The following is a 26,898-nucleotide window of genomic DNA, read 5'->3' on the forward strand; positions in this document are numbered from 1 at the left end:
TTCGCCTGGTCCAGTTCACCGTATAAAGACTTGTCCTGCACAAGGACTTACTCTCTTTTTATGCCCCCTATTCAATTTTCTTGGCTTAGCATATTTCGGGCCCAGTTTTGGCGTTTTATTTCAGTTTATTCTTCAGTCATTTGATACCTCTATGAAACTCATTCTGCATTTATCGCGATACTCTCCCATGAAATAACTAAGAACTAAGAAGTACGAGATGAATTACATCAGCCTATGTCCACCTGGGCAGGTGTATTCCGAGGTTCTATTGACTCACGTGTGTTCATTTGGCTAGTGTACTCTATTGTCTGATGCATTCTACTGATCTACAGGGACTGAACTAAACCTATTCAGGACTGTATGCCTCAGGCAACACATTTGGATTAAAGTACAAACAATGCAAACAGGTGGGCGGGATGACTCCGAGGCTTTTTTGTGCTCTTCTTTGATAACAAGATCGTCGCGTTTCTTTGGTGCTATTTCTGGAGACGGTATCTAAGGACCTCTCGTGGCATATCTCAGTTTACTTCTGCCAACTTCAGATTGAACGGGTTGTTGACACATTCAAAGTAAAACAGCCCTGCCGCCTTCCCACTGCTCTTCACGAGAACTAGCTCTCGCGATTCTCTAGAGCGATAAAGAATTCGTCGCTAATACGCCTTGCAGCAATGGCCCCCAAGCAGAAAGCTGGGCAAAAGCCGAAGCCCAACACGGCGGAGGAAGTTGAAGAGACGTTCCAAGCTGTGGTAGGTCTAGCAGTTGGCAAATGGTTGCATGACTGTTCTTGCCAAAGTCCTCTCTCTGTTACATATCTTTACTGACATGTGGCTTTGATTAGGTGCTCGCAGATACCTTCGAGACGAGATTCGAGCCCTTCACCCGTGACAAGCCTCGTGTATGTCCCTACAGCAAAACATTCATGCCCCAAGACCTCGCAATTAACGAACCAAATTATTACAGTGCCTTCTGCCACTCGCGAATACTCCGATTATCGAATATACACTCGAATTCCTGGCCAATGCAGGTGTGGAGGAGGTCTTCCTCTACGCGGGAGCGCACTCGGATCAGCTGGAGAAATACATCAAGTAGGCTTGCCCTAGGGACTCCCTCTGATATGGATGGCAGAGCTGACCTATACTGCTAGTGCATCAAAATGGAGAGCTCCATCTTCTCCGTTCAAGCAACTGACCTTCCTGAAGTCGACCTCTACATCCGTCGGTGACGTTATGCGCGACCTCGATGCCAAGCACGTCATTACTGGCGACTTCATTGTCGTGAGCGGCGACGTGATCAGCAACCTGCCCATTGAGGGCGCATTGGCTCAGCACCGGGCCCGCCGAGCACTTGACAAGAATGCGATCATGACCATGGTTCTAAGGGAGGCTGGCCTGCGGCACAGGACCAAGTCCACGTCGGTTTCGCCGGTTTTCGTCATTGACCCTACCCAGGATCGCTGTCTCCACTACGAGGAAATCGATCGCCATCCACACGAAGAGCAATCGTCTCGTCTGAATATTGACGCCGAAATTATCCTTAAACACCCCGAGCTGGATATCCGCCAAGACTTGATCGACTGCAGCATCGATATCTGCACCCCGGACGTACTGAGCTTATGGTCAGATAGTTTCGATTATCAATCCCCGCGGAAACACTACTTATACGGTGTCTTGAAGGATTATGAGCTGAACGGCAAGACTCTGCACACATACATCATCAAGGACCAGTACGCTGCGCGCGTGCGCAACCTGAAGGCCTACGATGCGGTTAGCAAGGATATCCTGTCGCGCTGGACATATCCCTTGTGCCCGGATACGAACTTGCTCCCTGGTCACTCGTACACCCTTCGTAAGGGCAGCATGTACCAAGAAACAGGGGTAACTCTGGCACGCTCTTGCGTCATTGGGCGCCGCACAGTCATCGGACAAGGCACTAGCATCGGAGACCGGGCAGAAGTCCACAACTCCGTGCTCGGTCGAAACTGTAAAATTGGTCGAAATGTCAACCTGAATGATTCCTATATTTGGGACGATGTTGTGATCGGCGATAACTCAGACATCCGTGGGGCGATTATTGCTGATGGCGTGGTTATCGGCAGGAGTTGTGCCGTTGAAGCGGGATCGCTTCTCTCCTATGGCGTGAAAATCGCAGATAACATCTGGGTGGAGAAAGGGAAACGCATCACGAAAACTCGAAACGACGGCGGTGTGGCCAAGAACGATCCCAGCGTCGTTGGCGACAATGGCGAGGGCTACGAGTTCATTCACGGCGAGGAAGAGGAAGATGAAGACGACGACGTGAGCGTAGCCTCATCGGGACTTGGTATGTTGTTTCCTAGTGCGTCTCTTCTGGTCCGGACCGCTAACTTTATGCCAACTACAGTGTACCGCATGCCCAATCTCTCACTTTCTACCGCCTCCATTTCAACGCTCTCATCCGAGGTCTCGGATGCCTCTTGGACACGATCTGAGGGAGGAAGTTTCTCTGCGGACGAGGAAGACAACTTCCACCACGACGCATCAGTCAGCTTGTTCGACAGTCTACGTGAGGGCGTGGCAGCAGATGTGGTACAGCTTGAGCTGGTCACACTGCGTATGAGCGCCAACGCCTCGGACAACCAAGTCCGTCGCGCCATCGTGTCATCATTCATGAAGCACATCCAGCAGCTCATGGAGGGCGGCAAGGGTGCCGGTCCAGCGGTCAGTGAGGTTTTCACGGCATACAAGGAGGTTGTTGAGCGCACTCTATTCGATCGCAACAAGGAAGAGAAGAAAGACCAGGTTGATCTACTGCTCTGCCTACAGAACGATCTTATCCATCGCAACAAGGGTGATATGGTCCTTCTCTTTACTGCCAAGTCTCTATATGAACTTGACCTGATTGAGGAGGAGGCTTACGACCAGTGGTGGAATGATGAGCGCTCTAGTAACTCCGAGGAAATGCGGACTGTCCGCAGCCAAACCCAGCAATTTGTTGATTGGCTTGCCGAGGCAGAGGAGGAGAGTAGCGAGGAAGAATCCGAAGAAGAATCCGAGGAAAGTGATGAGGAGTAGATACCACATTTTCTTTTATTAAAATTCCAAATGTCTTTCGAATTTCCTTATTTTCATACTGGGATGGATATACAACGTTGTAGAGCGTATTTATGTATTTCAGAATACTAAGCTCTTATTAGAGTCAGATATACTACATATGTAGACGCATACATATGGACCTACGGTACAATACCTACATGCGCATACATTTAGGTATCCACCTAGGCAGGTGCCCAGGTGGGCATGCTCAGGGTATCTCTCGATAATACGTTAACCCAAGAGACCGTGGCTACCTCTTGTTCAGATTCTCATTTTAGGCCAGATTCGGGCACTTAGGCATAAACCTCGAGTTTCGAACCCTACAACATTCTAAGGTTCCAAGGTTCCAAGGTTCGTGACCCATTTCCTAAATAGACTTAGTAGTTAGTGCCCAGGTGACTGATTTCCAATGTTCTCAGGTGTGTACCTACCTAGGTAGGTATTTCCTACATACAGTGACACAGCAAAAGATCTAACACCCCTTTTGCCCCACATATGTACCGCCTTCCTATACTATCTACACCGCCATAATTTCGCGCTAGTGGGAGCTCATCTATCTATAAGCTTCGGCCTGATCTTATTTATATCAGGAATAATGATATGCCAAAGGGTATTTTAGTCGAAACTGCGCAGCAGGCATGGCATGGTTTAAATCTGGATCATATGAGGCATCTCTCTGAGACGATACCGCACCGGATGGAGGCTACTATTGAGAGCTATGGGTGGTATACACCATAATAGATTTCATAGTATGAATTCATGGAGCTTTTACACTGTTATACAAGCAAGGGGGTGTGGCACTGTAGGCTTTAAAGCCTACAAATGATCAGGTGGGCAGGTTGGAACTTACTCATGCTTAATAAGCAGTCAAACTGGCCCCCCCGGGGGCCGGCCCGGGAATGGAGTGGACCTCCACTAGCCCTAGTTCTAGAGGTCTGAGAGATTTGGAAGATTATACCTAAATTTGTCGAGTTAGAAGTGTACACGCTCCTTCCCGCAAAGCCCAATGTTTACATATCTACATGGCAAGCACTACTACATTTGCAAATATGTGAGGTATGACAAGGGGAATATAGGAAAGCAAATTGTGAGGGCTGATATGAAGAACATACTAAATAGCTATCTAAGACAAAGTGCGGATACCACCAACTGTCTGACTTAAACGATATCGAACGAACAATTCCACTGGTGCCTTTTTAATGTCCGCAAAGCTCCAGAGTTGCGAGTATTGTAGAATCAGTCCCTTTCCATCATACGAAGCTTGAATGATTCTTCCCTGATAATCGCCCATAAAAGAGAGAACCAAAATCTGTACAAATCTTAGAAATTATCATATAATATGTGAAAAATCACTTACTGGATGAATATGGCATTTGCGGAATGGGTTGTGATTCACTCGAAGAAGCATCGTGTTCACGATGGCTCTTAGCTCGTGGGTACTGAGACCCTGGCTTGCATCAGGCCAGAGTTGAGCGAGACATGACATAATTGAATGCGGCTTCAAGGGGCGACTGGTGTATCGGTTATGATTGACCACTTGCCACGGCTTTGGATCTTCAACTCCCTCGTAAGTAAGAGGGTCATTTTCTCTCTGGTACGGCCTACAAATTGTTAGTTTTATACTTTAGCATTCAACGCTTGACCGTTTACTTACTCCCAACATTTCTGCTCATTGTCTAGGATGTCTCCAAGTGTGAACCATTCATGCGGTCCGTATCTTCCCGCCCGGATGTGAGAGCCAATCATATCCTCTACATCCTTGGCTTGTATGTATGGATCGCGCTCTGGCGGAAAGCCCAACGACATTTCGTATTCCATTCTCGCAATTATTGGAGCGTTTTCAGGGGAATGCTCCGTCAGGGCATCCTCTATGTAATCCTTCAACGTTTCGCTATATTGTATGTTCTGTGGATCATTCTCCAAGTCCAAAGGATGGATTGGATGTTTCTGAAACAGTTTATCGGGATGCGGTCGAAAGAAGCAGGGTTCAAATTGGAGACCTTGGTCATTTTCCGGGGCCAGGGGGACTTGGACTACTTGAACTCCAAGTCTCTGGAAGTCATCAGGAGAAGGGAAGTCAGGCTCAAGGTCTTTGGCTTGTTGAATGAGGGACCTGAGAAAGGCATGGGACTGAGCTTGTGTCTCGGCCATATCGAGATGATTGAAAGAAGTAGGGAAAGAAAAATTGCGCCAGCCTGAAAAGGATGAAGAAAAAAGGAAGTGATAGACGGCAGACGACCTGTGAGTAGGTGCCTGGACTCCAAAGTTTATATAACTACATGGGTGTCATACATACGCGTACTATTTATAATCTTTGGATCAAACCCGTGGACTTTTGGGCTCAAGCACACTACGCCTAATTCGGGACTTCCTGATAGGTAACTGGTACTTTGCTTTATCCGGAGCTACCTATTCAGCAAAGGTCAACCTTGGGAGCCCATAAGAGAGGATAATTCCCAACGTCGAGAGCACCGGTGCTCAAGCCTGACTAGAAGGACTCATCAACTGTCTATAAAGGGCTATAAAAGGGCGGGCGTATTCATAATAGCTCAGATCAATGCTAAGATAGGATCATGAGCATGAATGTAACACACATCTACTCTATACAGCAAAAGTGTTGTTGAAAGTGCCCCGCAGGGCAACCAGTCACGCTGGTCTGTTGATTGTATTTGGGCCGGAGCCCGGACTCTGGTAAAGAAAAAAAGAAAAAGAAAAAGGTAAAAAAGACTTCTTCTTCTCGTTGTTCTTCTTCTCGTTGTTCTTCTTCTCGCCGTCCACTGATCAATCGTTAGCACATCCGCTCAATAACACAGAACACAGCGACACTTCCGCGTAGCAGGAAAACGCAACAACTCCAGGAAACGCAGCAAACGCAGCACACACAGCAACACAGCAGGACAGAGTATAATGCTGGGGAAAATAAGAGCGTGCTGGAATTGTGCTTACCGATGGTGGTGGTGGCGGGGGTAGGGGCACGTCCTAATCAACATTCATTAGAGCCTGATCCCACGAGGACAACATTGACCTCGACAGTCTGTATCAGAATCAACTTACCAACTACGCCAGAGGCTTGTGCCTCATTAGAGGGCGGGGAGGCCCTGGGGGGGGAGGTAGGAGGAACGGGAGAGGCCCGGCGGGAGCGGGGGGAGTGGGGGAGACTGGGGGCCATGAGGGGAGCGGGGGGCCGGGCTGGGGAGAGCAGTGCTGTTGGAGGCGGCTGCTAAGCACACAAGATATGTCAGCATTGTGTTCGCTTAGTCCGTAGAATTGTTTAGGGCAAACACGTACCCTCCTTTGCGGCGGTCTTGGCTGTTGATATGTTAGCCACTCGCCTGTGAGCAACAGGGCAACAGGGCAACAGAGCAATGTAAAAAAGGACGAAGCGAGAAAGAAGCGAGAAAGAAGTGAGAGTGAAGTGAGAGTGAAGTGAGAGTGAAGTGAGAGTGAAGTGAGAGTGAAGTGAGAGTGAAGTGAGAGTGAAGTGAGAGTGAACTTTTGGGAAAGGTATCATTGACAACAGCATGACATACCCTTCTTTGCTTTGCCGCCTCGAAAGGCGCGGTGAGCCTTGCGCTTGGTCTGCAGCAGTCACATCTCAAATCAATAACGTTTCCCCAAAAGTAGGCATGTGGATCTTACGGTGGCCGGGGGGAGGGACATGCGGTTGAGGGCACCCAGCGCCCTCAACCAGCGGCAATCAGCTTCTGTGTGATCTGGCATGTTGCAATAGTAACAAAAAGCCTATCATTTGTTAGTGCATGTTCCAACAATCTATGAACAATGAATATGTGATAATCGTTGGGAGTATGATGGTCATGGTAGAAGTCTCATTGCACTGGGGATTGGGAGGCTTGGGGAAACAAAGGCATGGCAGTGGTGTCAACACTTACACGGGGGCGTTCAGAGTCCGCCATTCCGAAGGCGTTGGTTTTTTTTTATAGAAAAAAAGAAGAAGAAGAAGAGGCTGGTAGCAGGCGACGTGTGATGCCAGCAAGAAATGTGTGTTGTTGACAAGAGGAAGTTCTTTTCGCTGGAAGTCACAGCTTTTATTCCACGGGTTCCTTCCTCAATACAACACATGGACGTTCTTCCCGTTGATTAGTGCTTTTTCAGCCACTTGTACACCCGGTCTGCAATTTTAGGGTTCTTCTCCATAAAGAACATATGCCCGTTGCTATGAATGCCCTCCGTGCCTAGATCCGCGTGCTTAACATCTACGCCAACTTGCTTTAGATACTTGACAGTGCAGTAATCGTATAGCGTATAGAACGATGCTTCGCTAGGGACTTCTATATAGATCAACAATAACAGACCATCTGGGCGACAGGAGATTTTGAGCATGATTAACTCTAACAATTCCACCTCTTTAACGAGAGACTGCCAGAGTGCGTTATCAACACAAGATTCTGGTTTCGATTTGGTCAAATAGGAACAAAGATCTCGTGATATGGCTCTGGGGGGTGCGTTAGTCATGATATAAGGGATGAAGTCTTCTTTCTTACCGATTCTGGATGCCTAGAAGGACACGGCCGCGTTCACCCGCAGATATACTACGTAAAGACCTCGGCTTTCCGGAATTCACCCGAAAAGGCTGCTTCTTAGAGAACGTGTACGATTCGGAGAAGTCGTATAAAACCGTATCGTAAATGTCATTAGGAAGTCGAAAGTGAAAATCATGGATATCAGTATGGGTTATCCCAATTCGATACAAAGCATCTAGGCGACGAAGTCGGTCGTTCAGTAAAGAATGATACTACGCCTACTCGAATGAACTTAGCGAGATCACTTCGGGAGTCGTTTAAAGCTCTATAGATAGCTTTTCAAGGTCCTTTAAGCAGTCCTTAGACAGGTGATTGATATCTTCATTAAGGACACGCCGAGAGCATAAGTTCGGTCTTATTGCCTCTAGCACAACCGCTCGCTTATGCCAATACCTAGAGGAGAATCGATAGGTTAGCATATTAGTGACCACCCTATGGAATTTTGGGAAATAGACCCTTTCGCGGGGGGAACAGAATAGGTCAATATAGCTATATGCTCGAGCCTCCCGATAAAATCTATCGAACTCGTATATAGCTTCGTCTATCCTACCCGGAGTCGGTAATACTCTAATATAACTAAGTTAGGCCTCGGCATCTTCCGTAGAATACTTAGGAAACTAGTTTATAGTTAATTCGTAGCACGCGTATAGGTATCGTCTCCACTCACGACTTTGCCTATCAATTCTTCGCGTCCTTCGATCGGAAGCCAAAACACCTGTATAGTGTTCGCATTCGGTTCTCTTAAGGTGTCGACCCAACGTCCTAGTTTCCAATTTTCGTCTCTAGGACGAAAAGGTCGGAAGCTTTTACCGTCAAGCTCGTTCTTCCTCAGAATATCTGGACAGCTCCCATCGAAAAATAGAGTTGTCCAAGTATCCCCTTCCTCCATGCTTTGCTTAGGGAATTTGGGTAAATAGAGAAGCCTATAGTAAGGTTTGAAGCTGGTTGTAGAAATGTTAAGTCAAAAATATGTTCAAGTCGAATGTTGTCGAATGATAAGTGTTAAGGTGCTCCTGAAATTAGTGTCATGTGAAATGCGCGTACCCTTATATTGTGTCATCCATTCTCTAACTCTCCATTATTTCCCTCACATTATTTCCCTCCATCATTTCCCTCCATTATGTCTGTTGGGTATATTGCCTGTATTATTTGCTGAGCGGAGCGAAGCAAAATAAAGACTTTAACTTCTATAGAGCCTATAGGTGGCTCCTAGGGGGATATATTAGCCGGAATTACTCCCTTCCTATATATTTATTTAGTCTTTTACTTTCTCTAGTTATATAGTTAGTAGCCACCTTAGGTATTACTTACTAGCCTTAGGTAACACTCGCCTAGCTATTAGCACTACTTTATAATCCTAATATAGGTTAAATAGCCAAGTAGATCCTACTCTTTATAGAATACACTCGCTTTACTTTTCTATCCCCTTATATGGTAGTAGTATTGGGTCATTATAGTACACTTCTCTCGTTCTTCAAAAGATCGATATAGGTAGTACTCGGATAAAGAGGGTAGGCGGGGGTATAGCGACGTCGATAAAGGATATTAGATATTAGAATATAGAGAGGGTAATAATAAAGGTATGTTAGGAAAGGACGAAGGTATCTCCTTTGAAAACATAGTCCACGGCAACCTACAGAGACAAAACGAGTGCAAAGTCAACAAGTGGAATGATTCATATCTGAGTCAGCTGACCAACCTACCTAGGTAGAAACCTTGAAATGACTATTATTTTTTTTTTGTCCGTGTTCTATTTCAGTTTCATATTTCAATAGAATTGTAGAGATTTCAATATCTCAACCCAAATCGTAATTCCTTCGAACACCGGTTCGAGCCGCCTTCGGAGGGAGATCTTTCACTTCCCCACTCCCCTCTATCCGTGCCCGTCACAGGTTTTACCCAGTGACGTCTGGATCTCACCACCTATAACACCCGGCATCTTTGCCGTTACCTTCACCACGCCTCCGATAACGCGAAAGAGAAAGGCGGCTGAGGCGATTGCGGACGAGCCAAACGCCGCCCCCGGCTCCCGGAAACCCTCTGCGTCCGACCGGCACTCCCACAAAAGCGAGTCAACAACTGCAACAGAAACCCCAGAGAGAGAAAGTCCCGTCAGTTCCGGCCCAAAAAAGAGGCTCTCCGCGACGCCCACGACCGCCAGCATGGACTCTGACGATGATTTCATGAGCGACGTCTCGAGCCAAGATGATTTCTTGGGTACCCAGGGCTCTGAGGATGAGAGCTTGGGGGAAGGTACGTGGGCGTCTGATATTTGCTTTACTTGGTCTTATTATTTCCGTGTGTGCTATGTCTTGAGTATGAGTGACTAACAAGCTGTGCCTTGGGAAGCAGACTTCGATGACCTCGACGCCGGATTTTCGGACGATAAAGACCTCATCAAGCATAAAAAGAAGCCGTACGAAGTTGAGTTCAAGGTTCTCGACCCTCCAGATATCGAGCGTGAACAGGTTGGCCAGGTCAACGAGGTTTGCGCCGTCCTCGGGCTCCCGCCTGAGTCGGTGGCGATCTTGTTGCGGTTCGGACGGTGGAACAAAGAAAAATTGATTGAATCTTATATGGAGCATCCGGAGGAGACGCTGGAGGAGGCTGGCCTTGGGTCGAACTTCGAGGGGACCGCAAAGACTGAGCGCGTCCCGGGCTTCATGTGTGATATCTGCTGCGAGGATGGTGATGACCTCGAGACGTATGCCATGCGTTGTGGTCACCGATTTTGTGTCGACTGCTATCGACACTACCTGGGGCAGAAAATTAAAGAGGAAGGAGAGGCTGCCCGGATCCAGTGTCCAGGCGATGGCTGTAATCGCATCGTGGACTACAAGTCGCTGGATTTGCTCGTGACAAAGGAGCTTCAAGGAAGGTGGGGTGTCTCATTATGGCGGCTGTTTTTAGCTGATAATTTAGAATCCGCTAACGTGTCTCACTAACAGGTATCGGGAACTTTTAACCCGGACCTACGTCGACGATAAAGAAAACCTAAAATGGTGTCCAGCACCAAACTGTCAATACGCCATTGACTGTGGGGTAAAGAACCGTGATCTCCGTCGCATTGTTCCAACTGTGCGATGTTTCTGTAAACACGAGTTCTGCTTCGGCTGTTCCCTCAACGACCACCAGCCCGCTCCATGCAAGCTGGTCAAGATGTGGCTACAGAAATGTGAAGATGACTCCGAGACGGCCAACTGGATCTCGGCAAACACCAAAGAGTGTACTAAGTGTAACTCGACGATCGAGAAGAACGGCGGCTGTAACCACATGACTTGCCGCAAATGCAAGTACGAGTTCTGCTGGATGTGTATGGGCCTCTGGTCCGAGCATGGCACGAGCTGGTACAACTGCAACCGCTACGAAGAAAAGTCAGGCGCAGACGCCCGAAGTGCGCAAGCCAAATCGCGTTCCTCCCTGGAGCGCTACCTGCATTACTATAATCGGTATGCGAACCATGAGCAGTCTGCCAAGCTCGACAAGGATTTGTACCTGAAGACCGAGAAGAAGATGACTAGTCTTCAGTCGCAGTCTGGTCTGTCCTGGATTGAGGTGCAGTTCCTGGATACCGCGTCGCAGGCCCTCCAGCAATGCCGTCAGACCTTGAAGTGGACTTATGCGTTTGCATTTTACCTTGCTCGCAACAACCTGACTGAGATATTTGAGGATAACCAGAAGGATTTGGAGATGGCCGTTGAGAGTCTCAGTGAGATGTTCGAGAAGCCAGTTGCCGAGTTGGCAGAACTCAAAGTCGATATCCTGGACAAGACTGCTTATTGCAACAAGCGCCGGGTGATTCTATTGAGTGACACTGCCGAGAACTTGAAGAATGGTAAGTGGGAATCTGATCTGTGATCTCACTACATTGCTAACCCGTATTCTCTAGGAGAGTGGTCGTTTAACGTTGAGTGGTAAACCACAACTTTAACCCTCCGCTCGCCGTAGACTAGTTACGGACGAGATCTTGACGACGTGAACGACAATTTTTTTTTACAAGAAGTTCCAGCATACCTGTTTCCCTTTTCCTCCTCCACCCTTGACCCGTTAGGCATTGAGATCGTGACCCTTGCACTGTTTTCGCAGCAACAACGGTAATATCCATCCATCTCCAGGACTGAAATCGTCCTAGTTTTGTGTTCGGGGCGTCCTCGAAATACTTCGAATTCTGCATGTATCCTCATTTGACGAGGGCTTTTCTTTTGGTGTGTTCTTTTTTCCATCACAGACTCCGTCTTCTCTTTCCTCATTGCCTCGAGTTCAGGCGCATCGGCTTTTTTTTCCCTTACAGAAATGATTGTTTCCAGAGCTTTTATAACAGGCAGATATCAGAGAAATTCTCCCATTCAATGCACACATGTAGCGAGTGGAAGGAGAATGAGGACTCTGCCCATGTACGCTCCTATATACTATAGAGTGACTCTACGGACTGGCAGCCCAATCGATATCCACCGCGTTCGATCCCTTGACTATGAAGTGTAAGGGTTTTCCATGGGAAACAGGGGGTCACTCAGCCGAAACCGAGCCAATATATGCAGACCAGATGAGTTTAGTTCGCGGCTTGCAGTCCCACCGGGGCTCGGCATGCCCCGGTCAAAAATCGCGTGTTCTGTTTTCTGCTTCGTCTCCTGGGTTGAAACGAGATCTAAATCTTAGTTAACAACCTTGGAATGGACATGAAATATCATGATGTACACCTGTGTATGTATGTATAAAGAGATGGTTATAGGTACTTTAATAGAATAAAAAAAGCCCCCTTCTCGAAGCCGAAGAAGCCCAAAGCTCCACTTAATATGAGTTAGGCGAAATGTGGTCAAGGGCGTACATGGCTTATTAGGGGGGGCCGTCTTATCTGATTGATAAAATCAGAAGTACCAGCCGTGTACCTGTACCGTGGTTATTTCACTGTGGAGGTACCAATATGGTACTTTACATAAAAAGTTAAGGGTAAACTCCGTCATCGGAAGTTCCGGAGATATTTTACCTTGGATGTCTTGGTAGTCAGTGTTAATAGGCATGTGTTCTCCGGAGCTGGACGGAATACTCCGTACAGTTATGTCGGCCTTTTTTTGGATACTGATACATATAATTACCTACATTGTAGCATTGTAGGTAATTAGTTAACTATTATGTTCAGTTAGTTCCGGGGTCTGGCCGCCGATTCTGAATAAGCACGGGGGATTCTCCAGAGTATTTCTAAAGGGATTGAAGTAAGGAGAATAAGGAAGATAGAGAGGATAAGTAGAAGATAGTCTCTAATGGCCCAACAGAAATAAGAACATTGAAGAGTTAATAGTGTAAAATCATAACATAATAAAAGCTGGGCAAAGTCCGTGAATAATTTCCCTAGCGCCGTTTTCCTGAGCCCAAAACACCTAAATTTCCAATATTTCAGGATTTCCTCCCCAGATACTCCGTTAAAAAGGAAAAAAAAAAGAAGAAAGAAGGAACACTCTTCTTCTATTCCTCTATTCTTCATTTCATTCATCCCCCCTTTTTGTTGGCTTTCTGTTCTTTTTACTCTCTCGTTGGCATTGTGTCTGTGTTCCTCGGGATCTCCAACCCCAATCCCCGTTTATCTCATCTTCACTTTTCCATTCCTCCACCTCCGCCACTGTCAACCACCTCCCTCCCTCTCCGCACGAACTATTCATCTGCTACAGCTGCGCCTTGAGCTAGCGGAAGCTCCATGGCGGCTCCCGATCAGATCCCCGGACAGGAATTCGAGTATGTCGCTCTCCGATGGATTTTTTCTTCCCCCGGCAGTCGGGCATCGGGATCGCTGGAATGAACACAGGGACAAACACATCTTATTTTCTGGAGATATGACCTGTTTCAGGCATTGATTGATTGTCCCTGTTGAGCATCCTGACTTGTTCCGCCCTGTTGTCGCTCTGCGGAATCCAATTGTGTGGCCTAAGCTAATGTGATGCAACCTGTTCTAGCTATGAAGCCCTTCCGTCCAACTATGGCCTTGGCCGGAATATGCTGGCTGGTGCTTTTGCGGGGATAGCGGTATGTCTACATCGTTGTTAGCGGTGTTGATGAGGATCTTTGGCTGACCGGATAAAAGGAACACTCAGTGATGTACCCTGTTGACTTGCTCAAGGTAAGCTTGATTTTTGGGTTGATGGCATTCGAACTAGGAAAAGATTGAGCGCTGACTATTTTGGGCGTCGCTAGACTCGCATGCAAATCCTGACCCCTTCAACTGGCGGTCTCTACACCGGATTGACCAACGCGGTCTCTACAATCTATCGGGTTGAGGGCTGGCGGACACTATGGAAGGGAGTCTCGAGTGTTATTGTCGGTGCAGGTGTGTATATCGTGGAAGGTCCTGAGTTGAAGACTCAATCCTGATTCGCGACGATAGGTCCCGCCCACGCTGTCTACTTCGGTACATATGAGATTGTGAAGGAAATGGCTGGCGGTAATGTCGACGATGGACACCACCCCTTGGCTGCCGGTAAGATTTTCGGATCTGTTGAATTGATTTTTATTTTGTGTACTAACGTGATTATCGTGCAGCTATGAGTGGAGCGGCCGCCACCATTGCCAGCGATGCGCTGATGAACCCATTCGATGGTAAGTGACCCATGCGAGGCAATAAATCGCGCCCCGCTAACTCCTTTTCCAGTCATGAAGCAGCGTATGCAGGTCCACGGCTCAGTTCACAAGACCCTGGCGCAATGCGCCAAGACCCTCTACCGCACCGAAGGTATCCAGGCCTTCTACGTCTCCTACCCTACCACACTTTGCATGACCGTGCCCTTCACGGCCACTCAATTCGTTGCCTACGAGTCCATCTCGAAGGTCATGAACCCCAAGAATGAGTACGACCCGTTCACCCACTGCATCGCAGGTGGTCTGGCCGGTGCCTTCGCAGCTGGTATTACCACTCCCCTTGACGTCGTAAAGACGCTCCTTCAGACCCGTGGCCTGGCAGAGAGCGAGGAGGTGCGGTCCGCAAGGGGTCTGTTCAACGCTGCTGCCATCATCAAGCGCCAGTTTGGCTGGTCTGGCTTCCTGCGTGGCATGCGCCCTCGGATTATTTCCACTATGCCGAGCACTGCAATTTGCTGGTACGTCTCATTCTAAGATTCGGTTTCTCTCCGTACTTGATTGGACATTTACTGACTTTTTTTTTTCTTCTAGGACATCCTACGAGATGGCTAAGGCTTACTTCAAGAAGCACCTCGACTAAACGAACCCCGACTTGAACCTTTCCCACGGCCGCTCGCCATGGGTCCCATCCACCATTCCCGATGGACCTGCTACTTGTTCGATATACCACGTTTGTGTGGGCACCATATAATCTTTCTTTGATCTCTTCGGGCGATATGGGTCTGTTCTTTTACAATATGTTCTGGATTTTGGGGGTTGGGCGGAGCCCAGCAACCCTCATCATGGCGCATCTTGGGCCAGCAGAGCCTGGATTTCGATCTTCTTTGCATGTTTAGGGCTTTTCATAAAAGCATTTCGGCAATGTATAGTTTTGGGAAAAGCGGGACACGGCCACTTTCGACTTCGGAGATTAAACCTGGTGCTTATTTTCTTATTTTTCTTATCTTGGGATTCTTCGATGCTCTCTTCCATTCGATGTGTCCTATACTGTGACCGGCGTTGGAAACCCCTCTGGTTCTTTTATTTTTGGTTTCTTGAGAGGGCTGGGTTCTCTTGTGGCATCACTATAACTTATGTTCTCTTTTTTTAGTATCTTGCATGTACCCATAGACGTGAGGAATTTAGAGATGATATCTGGGTTTTACCATTTCAATTGATTTGTATAAAGATGCTACTACCTAGTTATGTATGTATGTAGTTCAATGGACGCATGCAGTACAAAACTCCGAATCGACTCCGAATCGACTACGTCACGCGAAAAATCCTCCCCCCCTCCACCTGCGGGAGATCATCGCTTTCACCAACTCCACCAACCTGTCGTGAAATGGATACAGGCGGGCCTGTATATTCCAAATGATGCGCCCACGGCCTGCGTCTTCCCTGCAGAAGACGTACGACGAGTGCTATCTCGCGTGCTCCACTGCAGTGTACTTTGAGGGGCAGGTGAGTCCACTAATTCGACACCAGTTCCCTGAGGCTCATTATATTAGAACAACGAGGAGGAAGCATTGAGGTCCTGGAGATCTGCCCTTGAGACTATCTACCACCACAATGCCCGTCGTGTACCGTCGAACTATACCCCGAAATCCGAAACCGAAAGAGCCCTGCAGGATTCCATCCGGGCGCTAGAGATTCAATGCCGAGAACGGGTCGATCTACTAGGCGCTCTCCAAGAAAGCAGGAAAGAATCCGCAGAGGCAAATGGCAGTAAACAGGCCGCTACCCTCGTCAAGGGCAAGTCTACCCCCAGCATACCGCCATCGTCTTCCAACCCCCCGGGCTGGATCGGAGATGGAACAATCCCTGCTGTGGGATACACCGACCTTTCCAAACCAGCCGCCATACCCAACCGCCCTGCGCTGCCGACAAAACAAAGTCATGAGTCGCCGCCAGTTTACGATGATGCTGGGACAGCCGCCCTGTCAGCGGCTGGTTCGCCTGCATTGCGGGTGAACTCAAATTCTTCGGGCAAAACCAAGTCGCGTGGTTCCAGTCCCGAGCGCCGGAAACCAATGTTGACAACTCTGCGCAGCAGCGATGGCAAAAAGAATGGCAAGAAAGTCAAGGTTGCATCAAAGAAGAAGGAATCGAGGCCTGCTGCTTCTACGGCTGCGGGTCTAGCATGGGGTAGCATCTATCGCTCTGCATCGGGCGAGAAGCCTGTGAGCGAAGCGGCTCTCGCATCATCTCGGCAAAGCGCCGCCCACGACCCCAATTTCCGCCGAGATCCAGAACCAAGACCCAATTCTGGGGATGAGCCTCCGCGGCCGAGAATTCGCTCTTCCCAAGACCACCTATCCGGAGACCGAATTCCTGCTGCCCATTGGCGAGAGCCTCCTCGTTCATCTCCAAAAAGGTCCTCTCCCAGACCATCTGCCCAGTCGCCTAGTCAGCTGCCGCCGCGGGTGCCTCGACCTCCACCTGACAGCCCTAAACAACAAAATCCTCATGCAATGTCTATGCCGAACCCGGCTGATTTTGCACCACCTAGACCATCCATCAAACCCAAGCCTGTGGCCTTGCGATCCTCCCATCAACCAACAAGCCATCCAATGCAAGCCACCAAGTCCGAGAGTACTTCTCGGAGTCTGACGCCTCGGCTTGACCGTGAAAAGAATTCTTCCCACGATAAACCGCGGACAAACTCTGCGCCTAGACCGCCCATAATTGGTGAAACGGCCCGCGTTTCCCCATCACCCGCTAGTGGTGATGATTTCCATCGTGGTCTCGACCGGCTGGCTATTTCTCAAGGGGATAACGATAGTGCAGTACGGCGCAAAGCCACACCAGTCAAACAGCAGGAGACGCCATTGTCAAGCGACCAAGAGTCTTCAGATCAGCGGACCACAGCAAGCGACGCAGAGGACGAAGACGAGGAAGATGACAGTGAAATCGTGAAAATAATGGAAAAATTGCCTAGGGGCGTGGATCCCCAGTCAGCGAAGCAAATTCTGAACGACATCGTGGTGCGCGGTGACGAAGTACACTGGGATGACATAGCAGGCTTAGAAGCAGCCAAAAAGGCTCTCAAAGAAGCAGTCGTCTACCCATTCCTCCGTCCAGACCTCTTCTCTGGCCTCCGCGAACCAGCTCGCGGAATGCTCCTCTTCGGCCCGCCAGGCACAGGCAAAACCATGCTCGCACGAGCAGTAGCCACAGAATCAAAATCAACCTTCTTCTCCATCTCCGCATCAAGTCTAACCTCCAAATGGCACGGCGAAAGCGAGAAGCTCGTACGCGCTCTCTTCGGGCTCGCCAAAGCCCTCGCTCCATCCATCATCTTCGTCGACGAAATCGACTCCCTCCTCTCCGCCCGATCATCCGGCTCAGAGCATGAAGCCTCACGTCGCTCCAAGACTGAATTCCTAGTTCAATGGTCTGACCTCCAGCGCGCAGCTGCAGGCCGCGAACAAACAAGCCGCGAGAAGAAGGAAGGCGACGCTAGTCGCGTCCTCGTCTTAGCGGCTACCAATATGCCTTGGGATATCGATGAGGCTGCACGTCGCCGCTTCGTCCGTCGCCAGTACATCCCCTTGCCCGAACACCATGTCCGCGAGCAGCAGATACGCAGACTTCTCAGTCATCAGCATCACGAGCTGAGTGATGCGGATATCCAGGTTCTGGTACAGGTGACAGAAGGTATGTTCTTCCCTCACGCGTATACCCGCCTTTTTTATTTCTTTTATTTTTTATTTTTGTCTGGTTCGTATTCCTAACTAAGAACCCTAGGCTTCTCCGGTTCAGACATAACAGCCCTCGCTAAAGATGCGGCCATGGGCCCCCTGCGTAATCTGGGTGAGGCCCTTCTACACACGCCTATGGACCAGATCCGCGCCATTATATTCCAGGACTTCGAGTCAAGTTTGTATTCCATTCGGCCTAGTGTTTCCTCCGATGGGCTCCGGAAATATGAAGATTGGGCGAGGGAATTTGGTGAGCGAGGTGGATAGAGTAGATTTTGATTCACTCATCTTGGACTTTTTGGTTCTGCTCTCTTGTCTCTATTCCCCCTCGTCTGTGGGGACTTTGTATGTTCGATACGGTTATAGGAATGCAATAGCAATTCTTGTTTATTGTCTACATGTATTTGGCATATTCCTCTTCCTGTTAACTCGAATGCTATATCTGAGTCCTAACATGTTCTCAACTGAGCGCTTCTAGCGCACCCATTGATTTCCGGGGCTGTGCAGCTGCATGTTTTCATTGTACATTTCGATATAGATCAAGTACAACCTGTATAGGGGATATATAGATTAACTCAACAACACTCGGATCTCCCCCGTCGTTCGAGGGAACAACGATCTCAAACTCCATTGTTCATCCTCGCCCTCTTCGGCCTCTTCTTTATCCTTCTCGCTGGCTTCTGTCTTGCCATCGGATTTACCACTCCGGCCGCTAACACTGTCCCCTGTTCCAATGGCCACATTCACAGTTCCTCGCGCCTCGTCGGCGGCAATGATCATGCCTTCGACGAACTCGAAATCACGGCAGAATGCCTCAACTGCATCCTCAGTGACGCTCTGAATAAGGGAGAGGCTTTGCACGCGTTTCAGATTATCGGTTGCGTCCATAAGCGCAGATGGGAGGAAGTCGTCGAGTTGTTGGCTGGATGTAATCAAGGACTCTGGTTGGAAAGCTGGGAGACTGGCCAGGTCGGCTAGATGGGGTTTCTGGTCTGGCTTCTCGGTCTTGTCTTCGGCGGTCTCTGAGAAAGGTTCTAGGGCATCTAAGAGCTTTTGGAGACCAGAGGTCTCGAGGAGGAATTGGTGTTGGGTGTCGAGGAGATCGCTGCGGAGAGTTGATAGGGCTGCAGAAATGGGAGGGACGTGTGTGCAGCTGGCGAAGGGGAATGGTGACACAGCTGCGCGAGCTGCAAGGAGTATATTTGTGCGGTAGATGGACTGCGCTGTGGTGGTTTGGAGTTCGTCGGATGAGGACCGGGCCAGCGTCAAGAATGGATCGAAGGCGGCTCGGAGGACAGAAGTGAACGGGTTCTCGTTCGCGTCGGGTAATGAATCTTCTGGTCCGACGGAAGTCTCATAGGTCTTCATCAGTAGTTCTAGGCCTTCCAACGCATCTAGCAAGAACTGTGGGGGTGACAGGTCGTCTGGTGGAGTCAGGGCAATATTGTCGCCCGCCAAGGCGCTGATTTGGTCGCGCATCAAAGTCTCAAAGTGGCCAAGAGTGGACTTCTCCAAGTTCTGGATCAGGTCGACCAAGTGCGATTGCGCGCCCACTAGTTTGGTGAAGGTCGTACGGTAGAAAGACAGCAAGTTCACCACCTTGTAGCAAGTAACGGGGTCCTCATGACTCTGAATGACGAGCTCTACTCTCTGCCGCAGGGATCGAGACACCCCCGTAAGATCGCGGTTGACTAAGTCACTGAGTGCCTTTTGGCCATCAAAGGCAACTTCTTGATCCTCATCGATGCGCGACCAGGGCTCGCTATTCAGGCCGGCCTGAATCCCCCGAGCGAGTTCGTCCCCGTCATCAACAAACAACGACTCCAGAGCCTCTCGTTCTGATACAGTTGTCGAGTGCACCCAGGCAAGCATATCACCGATGTACCGGAGCGGGTCATGCGCCGAGAACTCAATTGGTTTGACGGTGTGATCACTGGTGCCGGGCCCATTCGCCCCGGAAACAGCGTCGGTCAATGCATAGTGGAAAGCATCAGACAGCACATAGTCCCGTGCCTCCGCAAAGAAATCCAAGCAACTGTGGAATAGACTCGGGCGTTCTGCCAGCACCCGTAGAGCGCGGCGGATCGTACTACTGATGCGAGGGTCCTCTAGATTCAGGGATCTGAATTCTTTCTGGATCCATCGGTACAGTTTCTGGTATGCTGAATTGAGATTCCGGGTGCTCAATTCCATCACCTCCAAGCCTAGTCGCTGATTCTCGCCGCCGAGCAAGACTTCGCAATCGTGGTGCACTTGCTTAACACGAGCTAACACGTCGAAGAACCGCTCGTCAACAGGCTCCTCGGCCGACGTCAAGACCAGTAAATCCTCTTCCGGAACTAAGAAATGTTTCGAAAAGGCTTCCAACAGCTGTTGTTTGGTCTCGGTCTCTTTCTTCTGTGCCATCAGAGCGCTAGCCTCCTCGAGTACCGGCGTGGTGTCCTGCTTCGCGAGGTTGATTCGTTTGCGCATATCTTCGCATGTCTGATTGAGCGTAGAGACAACCGTTCCGATCCGTCTCAATTGCTGCAATCGCCATTCAGTAATTAGAGTTCCGGAGCCCTATCTCTAAAGGAGCAATAGGAGTCTCACCTCGGCCACTTTCCCAAAGTCCTTGACAATCTCCGCATTGCAATCGACAACTTCCTTTTGTACATCCAGTCGTAGTTGTCGACGTGTCTCTTCAGTGTTGTGAATGCCTCTCAAGCTCAAAGTCTCGAGAGAGTCCCGAATGTCCGAGTCCGCATACGATGCCGACAGCACCGTTGTCAACCGATTGGTGAGCGCGGTCGGGCGCTGCGTTGGCGGGGACAACGGAGACGATGCGGTCTGCGTACTCGCGCCATTACTGGCGCTGCCACCTGGTGGGAAGTAGCTGGTCATTGTTGTTCGAGCAGCCCAGAAAGTCGGCGAGGGGAAGTAGAGGACAACCTCACACTTGGCGTGGCGCATCGACCGCCTTGGCCGTATCTTATCGTCAACACATTACTCTTCAAGGCCATTTATTTTCCCCTCCTGATTTGTCTGAATTCATTTCTGGAGTTGCATCGGTACATATTCTCATGGATAGTCCACTCCTTTCGCCAGCTAAAGCCCGCCAGGCTGCTATCCAAGCTAAAGATTGGGCGTACGTCAACTCCTGGCTCAATCGACAATACGCGCCCAAACCGGTCCCCAAGTTCGAGCGCAACGAAGATACCCTCCGCGTCCTCCTGACACTAGCTGCAGCCAATGATGCCGCAGATGAAGAAGCCACTCTACAACATTGCGCGCGCGAAGAAGCTGTTGAGGCATACAAACTACGGGAAGAGTTCGAACGCAAAGACCCCCACGAACAACAGAAGAATCAACTCCTTGATGAAGTCGAGATGTGTTTGGATGATACAGGGAGACGTGATCTAGAGGACCTCGCCGACTCAGCCGCCGCTCTGGGCAATACTTTAAATCCGAACCCGGGGGATCTGGGGCAGTCGATTGTGGAGCTCACGGTGGAGGAGTTCGAGGCCCAGGAACAAATTGGAAAGGTCGACACGTTGCATCGATACCTTCAGCGAGAGCTAGCACGGCTACAGACGGAGCTTGAGGAATTGAAGACCGATGTGGCGTATGAGACACCGTCCGAAACACAAAGCTTGACGTCGGAATGGACACGCGGCACGAAGACACTTGCAATCAAGGTCGGGGAGTACCAAGATCGCATCGCGTCACTTGAAAAAGTCCAACCCCGGGGCCCGACTATTGAGGAACTGATAGCGGAGGAGGAGAATGTTATCAAGATGCGGGAGACGGTCAAAGCCTTGCAAGGCCGCGTGAGGGCGTTCCATGATCTTCCCAAGGATACACCAGGGGCACGGGCGAAGTATAAAGAGCTAGAGCGCGAGCTTGGTCAACTTAAGCGACAACGAGATTCAATGGCAGTATAGGCGAGCGGTAGAAAAGCCAGCTCTGTATATCATTTAGCGTTTAGAAGGCCTAATGTGAGTGGTTCATTTAGCTTCCCGATAGGCAATAAGGACTGTAAAGATGCTTAGCGCATCCAAATAGCTGAAAAGATAAGTCTTGATTTCATTGATTGAAATGGCAAAAGGTGAATCTCCAGTGAGGGCATTCACTCAAACAGTTCCTCCAAGTACCGGTCAAGCTCAACTAGCTTGAACTGGTCTCTCCATCGAGTTCGGAACTCTTTCTTCCGGTACGCGTAACTAGTGCCCTGAGAAAAGCTGACAAGCTCAACATTCCAGCCGCGCTGTAGCCCGCGCTCGACCATCTTCATGAAACCGCCGGAGAACTCAGCTACTGCCGCATCCCCCGTCGCCAAAACAATCGTCGCCGGGCGTTCCGTATCCAGAAGGCTCTCCAGGATCTTCAGGTGTAGAATTTCGTCCACACCCTGCTCAACCCATCGCTCTCCAGAGCCGGCGACCGTTTCAGGACCGCTATATCCACCCTGGTAATTGGAGACAGTATTCTTCCGTGACTTGTTGTTGCGACGGGGTGTGATCGCCTTCACCTTCTGCACACGCTCAAGAATATTCACTTCGTAGCCGAGTCTCTCAGCTTCATCGACGCAGGGAAGACGATCTGATCCGACCAAGACTCTCTTGGCGGTTTGGCGGCCGCGTTCCATAATCAATGCGAGGTTCGCGAAGGACATGTGGACACGACGAATTCGGGCTGAGAGAGGGATATTTCTCGAGGTTTTCACCGAATCGTGGAACCCGACCATGATCTGAGGCAAATTAGCTTGACAGATATTGGGTAAATGGGGGACTAAAGCATACATTTGACACGTCAACAAATACATGAATAGGACGTGAGGTAGTACTCTCTTTGGGACGATGGTGTAAAGGCTGTCCCACTTGAGACACGACTTTGGCGTAATCAGGAAAATGACCGAGGAGTCTACTCATCAAGGTGACTCTTCGTTCCGCGGCGGATTGGTGAAGGAGAGACCGCACAGGAGTACCTCCAGAAGCAAATCCTCGGATGGTATCAGTATTCAGTATCCATTCATTATCGTCAAATGAGGACGGTGGGGTATCATAATGGCGTGTCTTCGTTTCAAATCTGCCGACTTGAAATGGGACAAATGGAATTGCCACAGGTTTCTCACGAACGGGGTGATCGAAAACAATGCTGGTGTCCGAGTCCAGCCCAGCACTTTCTTCGGAAGTGACTGGGTTATCGCGCGTGTTCTTCCGGAAATCTTTTCCGCGAGAACGAGACTTGGGTCTCGCCGTGGGAGTATCACTTGGATCACCAGCTAGGGCTCTAGTAATAGTCTCCGGAGGGGTCGGTGGAATACCAAATGTCACATTGGCAGTCGTTCCTAAAGGCTCATGAACAGAACCCCGTTTCAAGATAGTGAATGATCGTCCCTCAAAATCGACAGGGATACCTGTCACATGTGCTTTCGGGCGAGAAGAATAATGGGAGGTATAGCCAGTGGTGGTGTCCTTGAGGACCCGAGTATCTGGCTCATTGATGGCGTGAGATGCGTCAGATGAAATGGGGACAGAATCTTCGATGCAGGGGATGCCAGAGAATGAGACCTTTCTGGTAGGTCTTTCCGCTGAACTAGGCAGCAGTTCTTCAAGTAATGGCTGAACCTTCTCCAGCTCAGACTTGGCGGTCCTTGTAGTCCCCAAAGTGGGTGAGACGCTTGCAGGAGCAGGGGCCCCATGGAAAAGCTCCCAAAGAGAACCGAAGTCACCAAGTTTTGGGTTACTCCGCTGGAGACTTATGAGTCTGCCATTAGTGGTGTAACGGGGATCACCCTCGGCTTGTTGTTCACCAAGCGAGGTGATTGTAGATTCATTGTGGCGACTAGGTCTCGCAGTGCAGCCCTCGATAGGCGAACATAGTAGGTGATGCACGGGAGCAAAGTCCCAATTTGAAGGGACAGGAGGATCTGACAGTGTCATTGACCGCTAGATGAGAGAGATGTAACGGGTGTGTAACAGGTTCGTGCGTTTGGCGTTTGGATGGTAGCAAATGGAAGAACGATAATTCAAAGTGTTGTCACCAAGATAACGATCAGGATGGTAATCAGGGAGAATGAGACAATGATGCATGGAGAAGAACAGATCTTATCCACATAGTGAGTCAAAGAGAACGGATGAGAATGAAAGCAAACAAGTTGGTCGGAGATGAACGACTACAGTTGATGCCCGAGGGGGGTGACGAAGGCGGTGAGTAGTTCTGTCAAATAGTCCTTGACCGCCTGTTATTGTCTATTCCCAATTAGGCCTAGTTGCCCCTGGATTATTAATTTCACGTGATAGCCAAACTTGGAAACTGCGATAAGAAATAATCATGTGATTTCTAACCCGCAAGCCTGGAGCTCTCTGCTACCTGGAAGATCTTCATGATGTCATCTCCAGAAAATCGAATTGAACGAATCAAGAGCATATCGCGTGCCACAGCTTGTACATCGTGGAATATCACGAACAGCTGAGCCTTAGGAACTATGCTCATTGGAGGAACCATTTATTCAGATTGGAGGTTGTGGTTAGTCCGGGCCCCCGGCCCAAATAGATCTGTATACACATTGCCTAGCTGTGTCTGGTTTGTATTGCGCAAGTCGGTCACGAAAGCAAACAACCAACAACTTCATGTTATGTCTCTTTATGAGCACGCAATGAGGCCAAACAAACCTATATAAACCCCCCTCTTTGCCTCCTTAGCTGGCTTTTCTTCCTTCATCCAACATCTCTTACTTCAACCAAACCATACAATTCCAAGAGTTACATCTACTTTGAACTACCAAACTTTAACCAATCTTCATTATGTCTGACGCCGGTCGCAAGGATTTTACCACCAGTATGTGACACTGCCATACCTGCCTGTCAAGATGTTAAGGCATTGTGACTGACGACTCTTTCTACAGAGGCCAAGGAGAAACTCACTCCTGACTCCACCAAGTCCACCCAGGACAAGGTCAAGGAGACTGCCACTGATACCACTGACCGCACTACCCGCGGCTTGAAGACCGATGATAGCAAGGGTGTTGGCCAGGAGGCCTTCGACAAGACCCAGCGTGCCAGTGACAACCACGGCCACGGCGGTGCCACCGGCTCCATGTAAGTCACTCTATTCTTGGAGCCAAAAAGCCATATTCCAACCATATCTCCAGCGGTGACAAGGTCAAGGGTGCTCCCGGCCTCTGGTCTCCCCAGAAGTGATCATTGCCGTTGTCATTCCATAAGTAAATTTGGGCAGCCCTGCACTCAAGCCTCATCATGAGTTAACGATATCAATTGAGTTTTTTTTTTTATCGGTGAACGGACCTGCTCTTCGAATTCATCAGATACTCTAGTGAAACAAGTTCCCATTCATTACATAGATCAAACGTTGTAGGAGAAAGGTAGCCCTACAGTGTCTGTAACAAGAACCCCTAGAGTTTCCAAGGTTGGCTCTGCAGAAAATACCTACATAGGTAGTGATGTACCCGGGCATAGGTTAGTTACTTTTATGTAGATCTATAAAAGACAACTGAGAGAGACATAATGAAGCTGTAAAAGCAGCTAAACTATTCTTCTATACTAAAGATTGTAACCCGGTTGTCGTGGTGGTTCCTAAAGACCTTGCTCTCAAATGGTGATTCGCTTTGCCATTTCAATGAATCCGTGAGTTGATAGTCGCTTAAATGTAGCTCGTATATTGAGTCAACACCCCGCCAAACCGCCAAACGTCATTGGGCGGAAAACACCCGCCCGCAATTGTTGCCTCATGCACGTCTGCTCGTCTACCTAAAGGTTTCTCCATTCTGGAATTATATAGTCCCTGTTAATCTGTGCTCCTCTCTAGTATTGCTTGTCTTCCATTGTATTGTCGGACCTCGAACAAAAACAAAAGGGACCGGCGAAAAAATCCGCAACTTATCTCGAAGAATTTGGATTGCTCCTGCACAACCAGCAGAACATCCTTTGAAAAAGGAAAAGAAAAGAAAAGAAGAAGACCAAAATCCTCCGTCTTACAATTAAGACATACCAACTCCAACATGCCTCAATTCACAGAGCAAGAGTTCTTCGGCGGAGCCATTCGAGGCGTCGTGCCACAAGGCTGGATTGATTCGAGGTTAGTATACAACTCCCCCATGCATGAATTTCCCATTTTATTCCTCCAATCCAATCTTATCCAATCCCAAAACATCCCAATCAAAAAGAACCCAACTAACACCCAACCCCAGTACTCTCCGCGAGGTCCCCGACCACCAAGAGCTCTGGCTCTCACCAACCACACTCTCCAACCTAATCATCGAAATCAACCAGCGCGTCCCGCAAGCAGAAGCTCTATCCACCTTCGCCGCGCTCGACCACCAGCAGCCAACCACCGCCCCGGGCAGCGGCAGCGCAGCATCCGCAACGACAGAAACAGTCGACCAAGCCGCTGCCCTGTACCACCTGCACGATCTCTGCGACGAAGGTGACACCATGCAGGTGATCAAGTCGCCTGCGCGCGTCGAAGTCCAGCTTGCTTCTTCCTCGCCTTCTCCTGCCACTATCAAGGCGTATCGCGGCGTTGTCTCCTTCACGACCCCCGCGCGTGGCGGCGGCGGTCGTGTCCCTGTCTCTGGTGATGGGTCCGCTGCTGGTGTTTCGGATTCTGGGGTTTTGGGTGCCCAGATGAATGGGGTTTCTAGTGGTTTGCCGCAGGTCTCGAGGTTGACGTGTCATTTCTTGCTTGTTAGACTTGAGGCGCAGGAGACGGATTTGTTGGTCTTCTTTAATGTGCCTCATGAGGAGTTTGATAAGAATGGGGATCCTAGGGGTTTGTCGCTTGAGGAGGTGGTTGCTGAGGAGACCATTGGGGCTTTGGTTGGGAGATTGCAGGTTTGTGATTGGGGTCTCTTTGTTTAGATGTATGGATTTGGATGGCAGATGTGCATTGGGATTGGGATTTTATTGGGAGGACGCGGCTGTAATAGCTGGCTTGGGATATGGGACAAGAGCCATTTGCGCTTTGAGATGAGTAGAT

At 49.4% G+C, this 26,898-nt stretch overlaps 11 protein-coding genes across 11 annotated transcripts; 7 read left to right on the forward strand and 4 right to left on the reverse strand.

Moving 5' to 3' along the window:
• Positions 1 to 668: 668 nt before the first annotated feature.
• N7525_005789 (translation initiation factor eIF2B catalytic subunit epsilon) lies at positions 669 to 3,050 on the forward strand (the record flags this gene model as incomplete). Its single annotated transcript, XM_002564422.2, has 5 exons — positions 669 to 746; positions 839 to 895; positions 961 to 1,085; positions 1,145 to 2,319; positions 2,380 to 3,050. The coding sequence occupies 5 exons, from the start codon at positions 669 to 671 to the stop codon at positions 3,048 to 3,050; spliced, it is 2,106 nt and encodes a 701-aa protein (XP_002564468.1).
• Positions 3,051 to 4,194: 1,144 nt separating this feature from the next.
• Positions 4,195 to 5,222, reverse strand: N7525_005790 (uncharacterized protein; the record flags this gene model as incomplete). Its single annotated transcript, XM_061213512.1, has 3 exons — positions 4,195 to 4,380; positions 4,429 to 4,672; positions 4,873 to 5,222. The coding sequence occupies 3 exons, from the start codon at positions 5,220 to 5,222 to the stop codon at positions 4,195 to 4,197; spliced, it is 780 nt and encodes a 259-aa protein (XP_061070533.1).
• Positions 5,223 to 6,151: 929 nt separating this feature from the next.
• N7525_005791 (uncharacterized protein) lies at positions 6,152 to 6,985 on the reverse strand (the record flags this gene model as incomplete). Its single annotated transcript, XM_061213513.1, has 5 exons — positions 6,152 to 6,291; positions 6,360 to 6,380; positions 6,602 to 6,650; positions 6,711 to 6,812; positions 6,962 to 6,985. 5 exons carry the CDS (start codon positions 6,983 to 6,985, stop codon positions 6,152 to 6,154), a joined length of 336 nt encoding a protein of 111 aa, XP_061070534.1.
• A 2,789-nt stretch (positions 6,986 to 9,774) lies between these two features.
• Positions 9,775 to 11,530, forward strand: N7525_005792 (uncharacterized protein; the record flags this gene model as incomplete). Its single annotated transcript, XM_061213514.1, has 4 exons — positions 9,775 to 9,865; positions 9,965 to 10,490; positions 10,561 to 11,447; positions 11,502 to 11,530. The coding sequence occupies 4 exons, from the start codon at positions 9,775 to 9,777 to the stop codon at positions 11,528 to 11,530; spliced, it is 1,533 nt and encodes a 510-aa protein (XP_061070535.1).
• A 1,771-nt stretch (positions 11,531 to 13,301) lies between these two features.
• On the forward strand, positions 13,302 to 14,816 carry mrsA (putative mitochondrial carrier protein; the record flags this gene model as incomplete). The annotated part of the gene is made up of 8 exons (XM_002564418.1): positions 13,302 to 13,339; positions 13,558 to 13,627; positions 13,686 to 13,721; positions 13,796 to 13,928; positions 13,986 to 14,078; positions 14,141 to 14,197; positions 14,250 to 14,694; positions 14,768 to 14,816. The coding sequence occupies 8 exons, from the start codon at positions 13,302 to 13,304 to the stop codon at positions 14,814 to 14,816; spliced, it is 921 nt and encodes a 306-aa protein (XP_002564464.1).
• A 773-nt stretch (positions 14,817 to 15,589) lies between these two features.
• On the forward strand, positions 15,590 to 18,186 carry N7525_005794 (uncharacterized protein; the record flags this gene model as incomplete). The annotated part of the gene is made up of 3 exons (XM_002564417.2): positions 15,590 to 15,679; positions 15,727 to 17,875; positions 17,966 to 18,186. 3 exons carry the CDS (start codon positions 15,590 to 15,592, stop codon positions 18,184 to 18,186), a joined length of 2,460 nt encoding a protein of 819 aa, XP_002564463.2.
• A 303-nt stretch (positions 18,187 to 18,489) lies between these two features.
• Positions 18,490 to 20,871, reverse strand: cog6 (Golgi transport complex subunit COG6; the record flags this gene model as incomplete). The annotated part of the gene is made up of 2 exons (XM_002564416.2): positions 18,490 to 20,445; positions 20,512 to 20,871. The coding sequence occupies 2 exons, from the start codon at positions 20,869 to 20,871 to the stop codon at positions 18,490 to 18,492; spliced, it is 2,316 nt and encodes a 771-aa protein (XP_002564462.2).
• A 110-nt stretch (positions 20,872 to 20,981) lies between these two features.
• N7525_005796 (uncharacterized protein) lies at positions 20,982 to 21,842 on the forward strand (the record flags this gene model as incomplete). Its single annotated transcript, XM_002564415.1, has 1 exon — positions 20,982 to 21,842. One exon carries the CDS (start codon positions 20,982 to 20,984, stop codon positions 21,840 to 21,842), a length of 861 nt encoding a protein of 286 aa, XP_002564461.1.
• Positions 21,843 to 22,027: 185 nt separating this feature from the next.
• On the reverse strand, positions 22,028 to 23,843 carry N7525_005797 (NYN domain-containing protein; the record flags this gene model as incomplete). The annotated part of the gene is made up of 2 exons (XM_002564414.1): positions 22,028 to 22,648; positions 22,701 to 23,843. The coding sequence occupies 2 exons, from the start codon at positions 23,841 to 23,843 to the stop codon at positions 22,028 to 22,030; spliced, it is 1,764 nt and encodes a 587-aa protein (XP_002564460.1).
• Positions 23,844 to 24,707: 864 nt separating this feature from the next.
• Positions 24,708 to 25,103, forward strand: N7525_005798 (uncharacterized protein; the record flags this gene model as incomplete). The annotated part of the gene is made up of 3 exons (XM_002564413.2): positions 24,708 to 24,741; positions 24,809 to 25,001; positions 25,055 to 25,103. 3 exons carry the CDS (start codon positions 24,708 to 24,710, stop codon positions 25,101 to 25,103), a joined length of 276 nt encoding a protein of 91 aa, XP_002564459.2.
• An 818-nt stretch (positions 25,104 to 25,921) lies between these two features.
• Positions 25,922 to 26,780, forward strand: mog1 (Ran GTPase-binding protein MOG1; the record flags this gene model as incomplete). Its single annotated transcript, XM_061213515.1, has 2 exons — positions 25,922 to 25,998; positions 26,111 to 26,780. The coding sequence occupies 2 exons, from the start codon at positions 25,922 to 25,924 to the stop codon at positions 26,778 to 26,780; spliced, it is 747 nt and encodes a 248-aa protein (XP_061070536.1).
• Between the last annotated feature and the right edge of the window lie 118 nt (positions 26,781 to 26,898).

This window comes from Penicillium rubens (genome assembly GCF_028828025.1).
Source record: "Penicillium rubens strain IBT 27055 chromosome Unknown utg000002l_segment0_segment0, whole genome shotgun sequence".
Taxonomy (NCBI): Eukaryota; Fungi; Ascomycota; class Eurotiomycetes; order Eurotiales; family Aspergillaceae; genus Penicillium; species Penicillium rubens.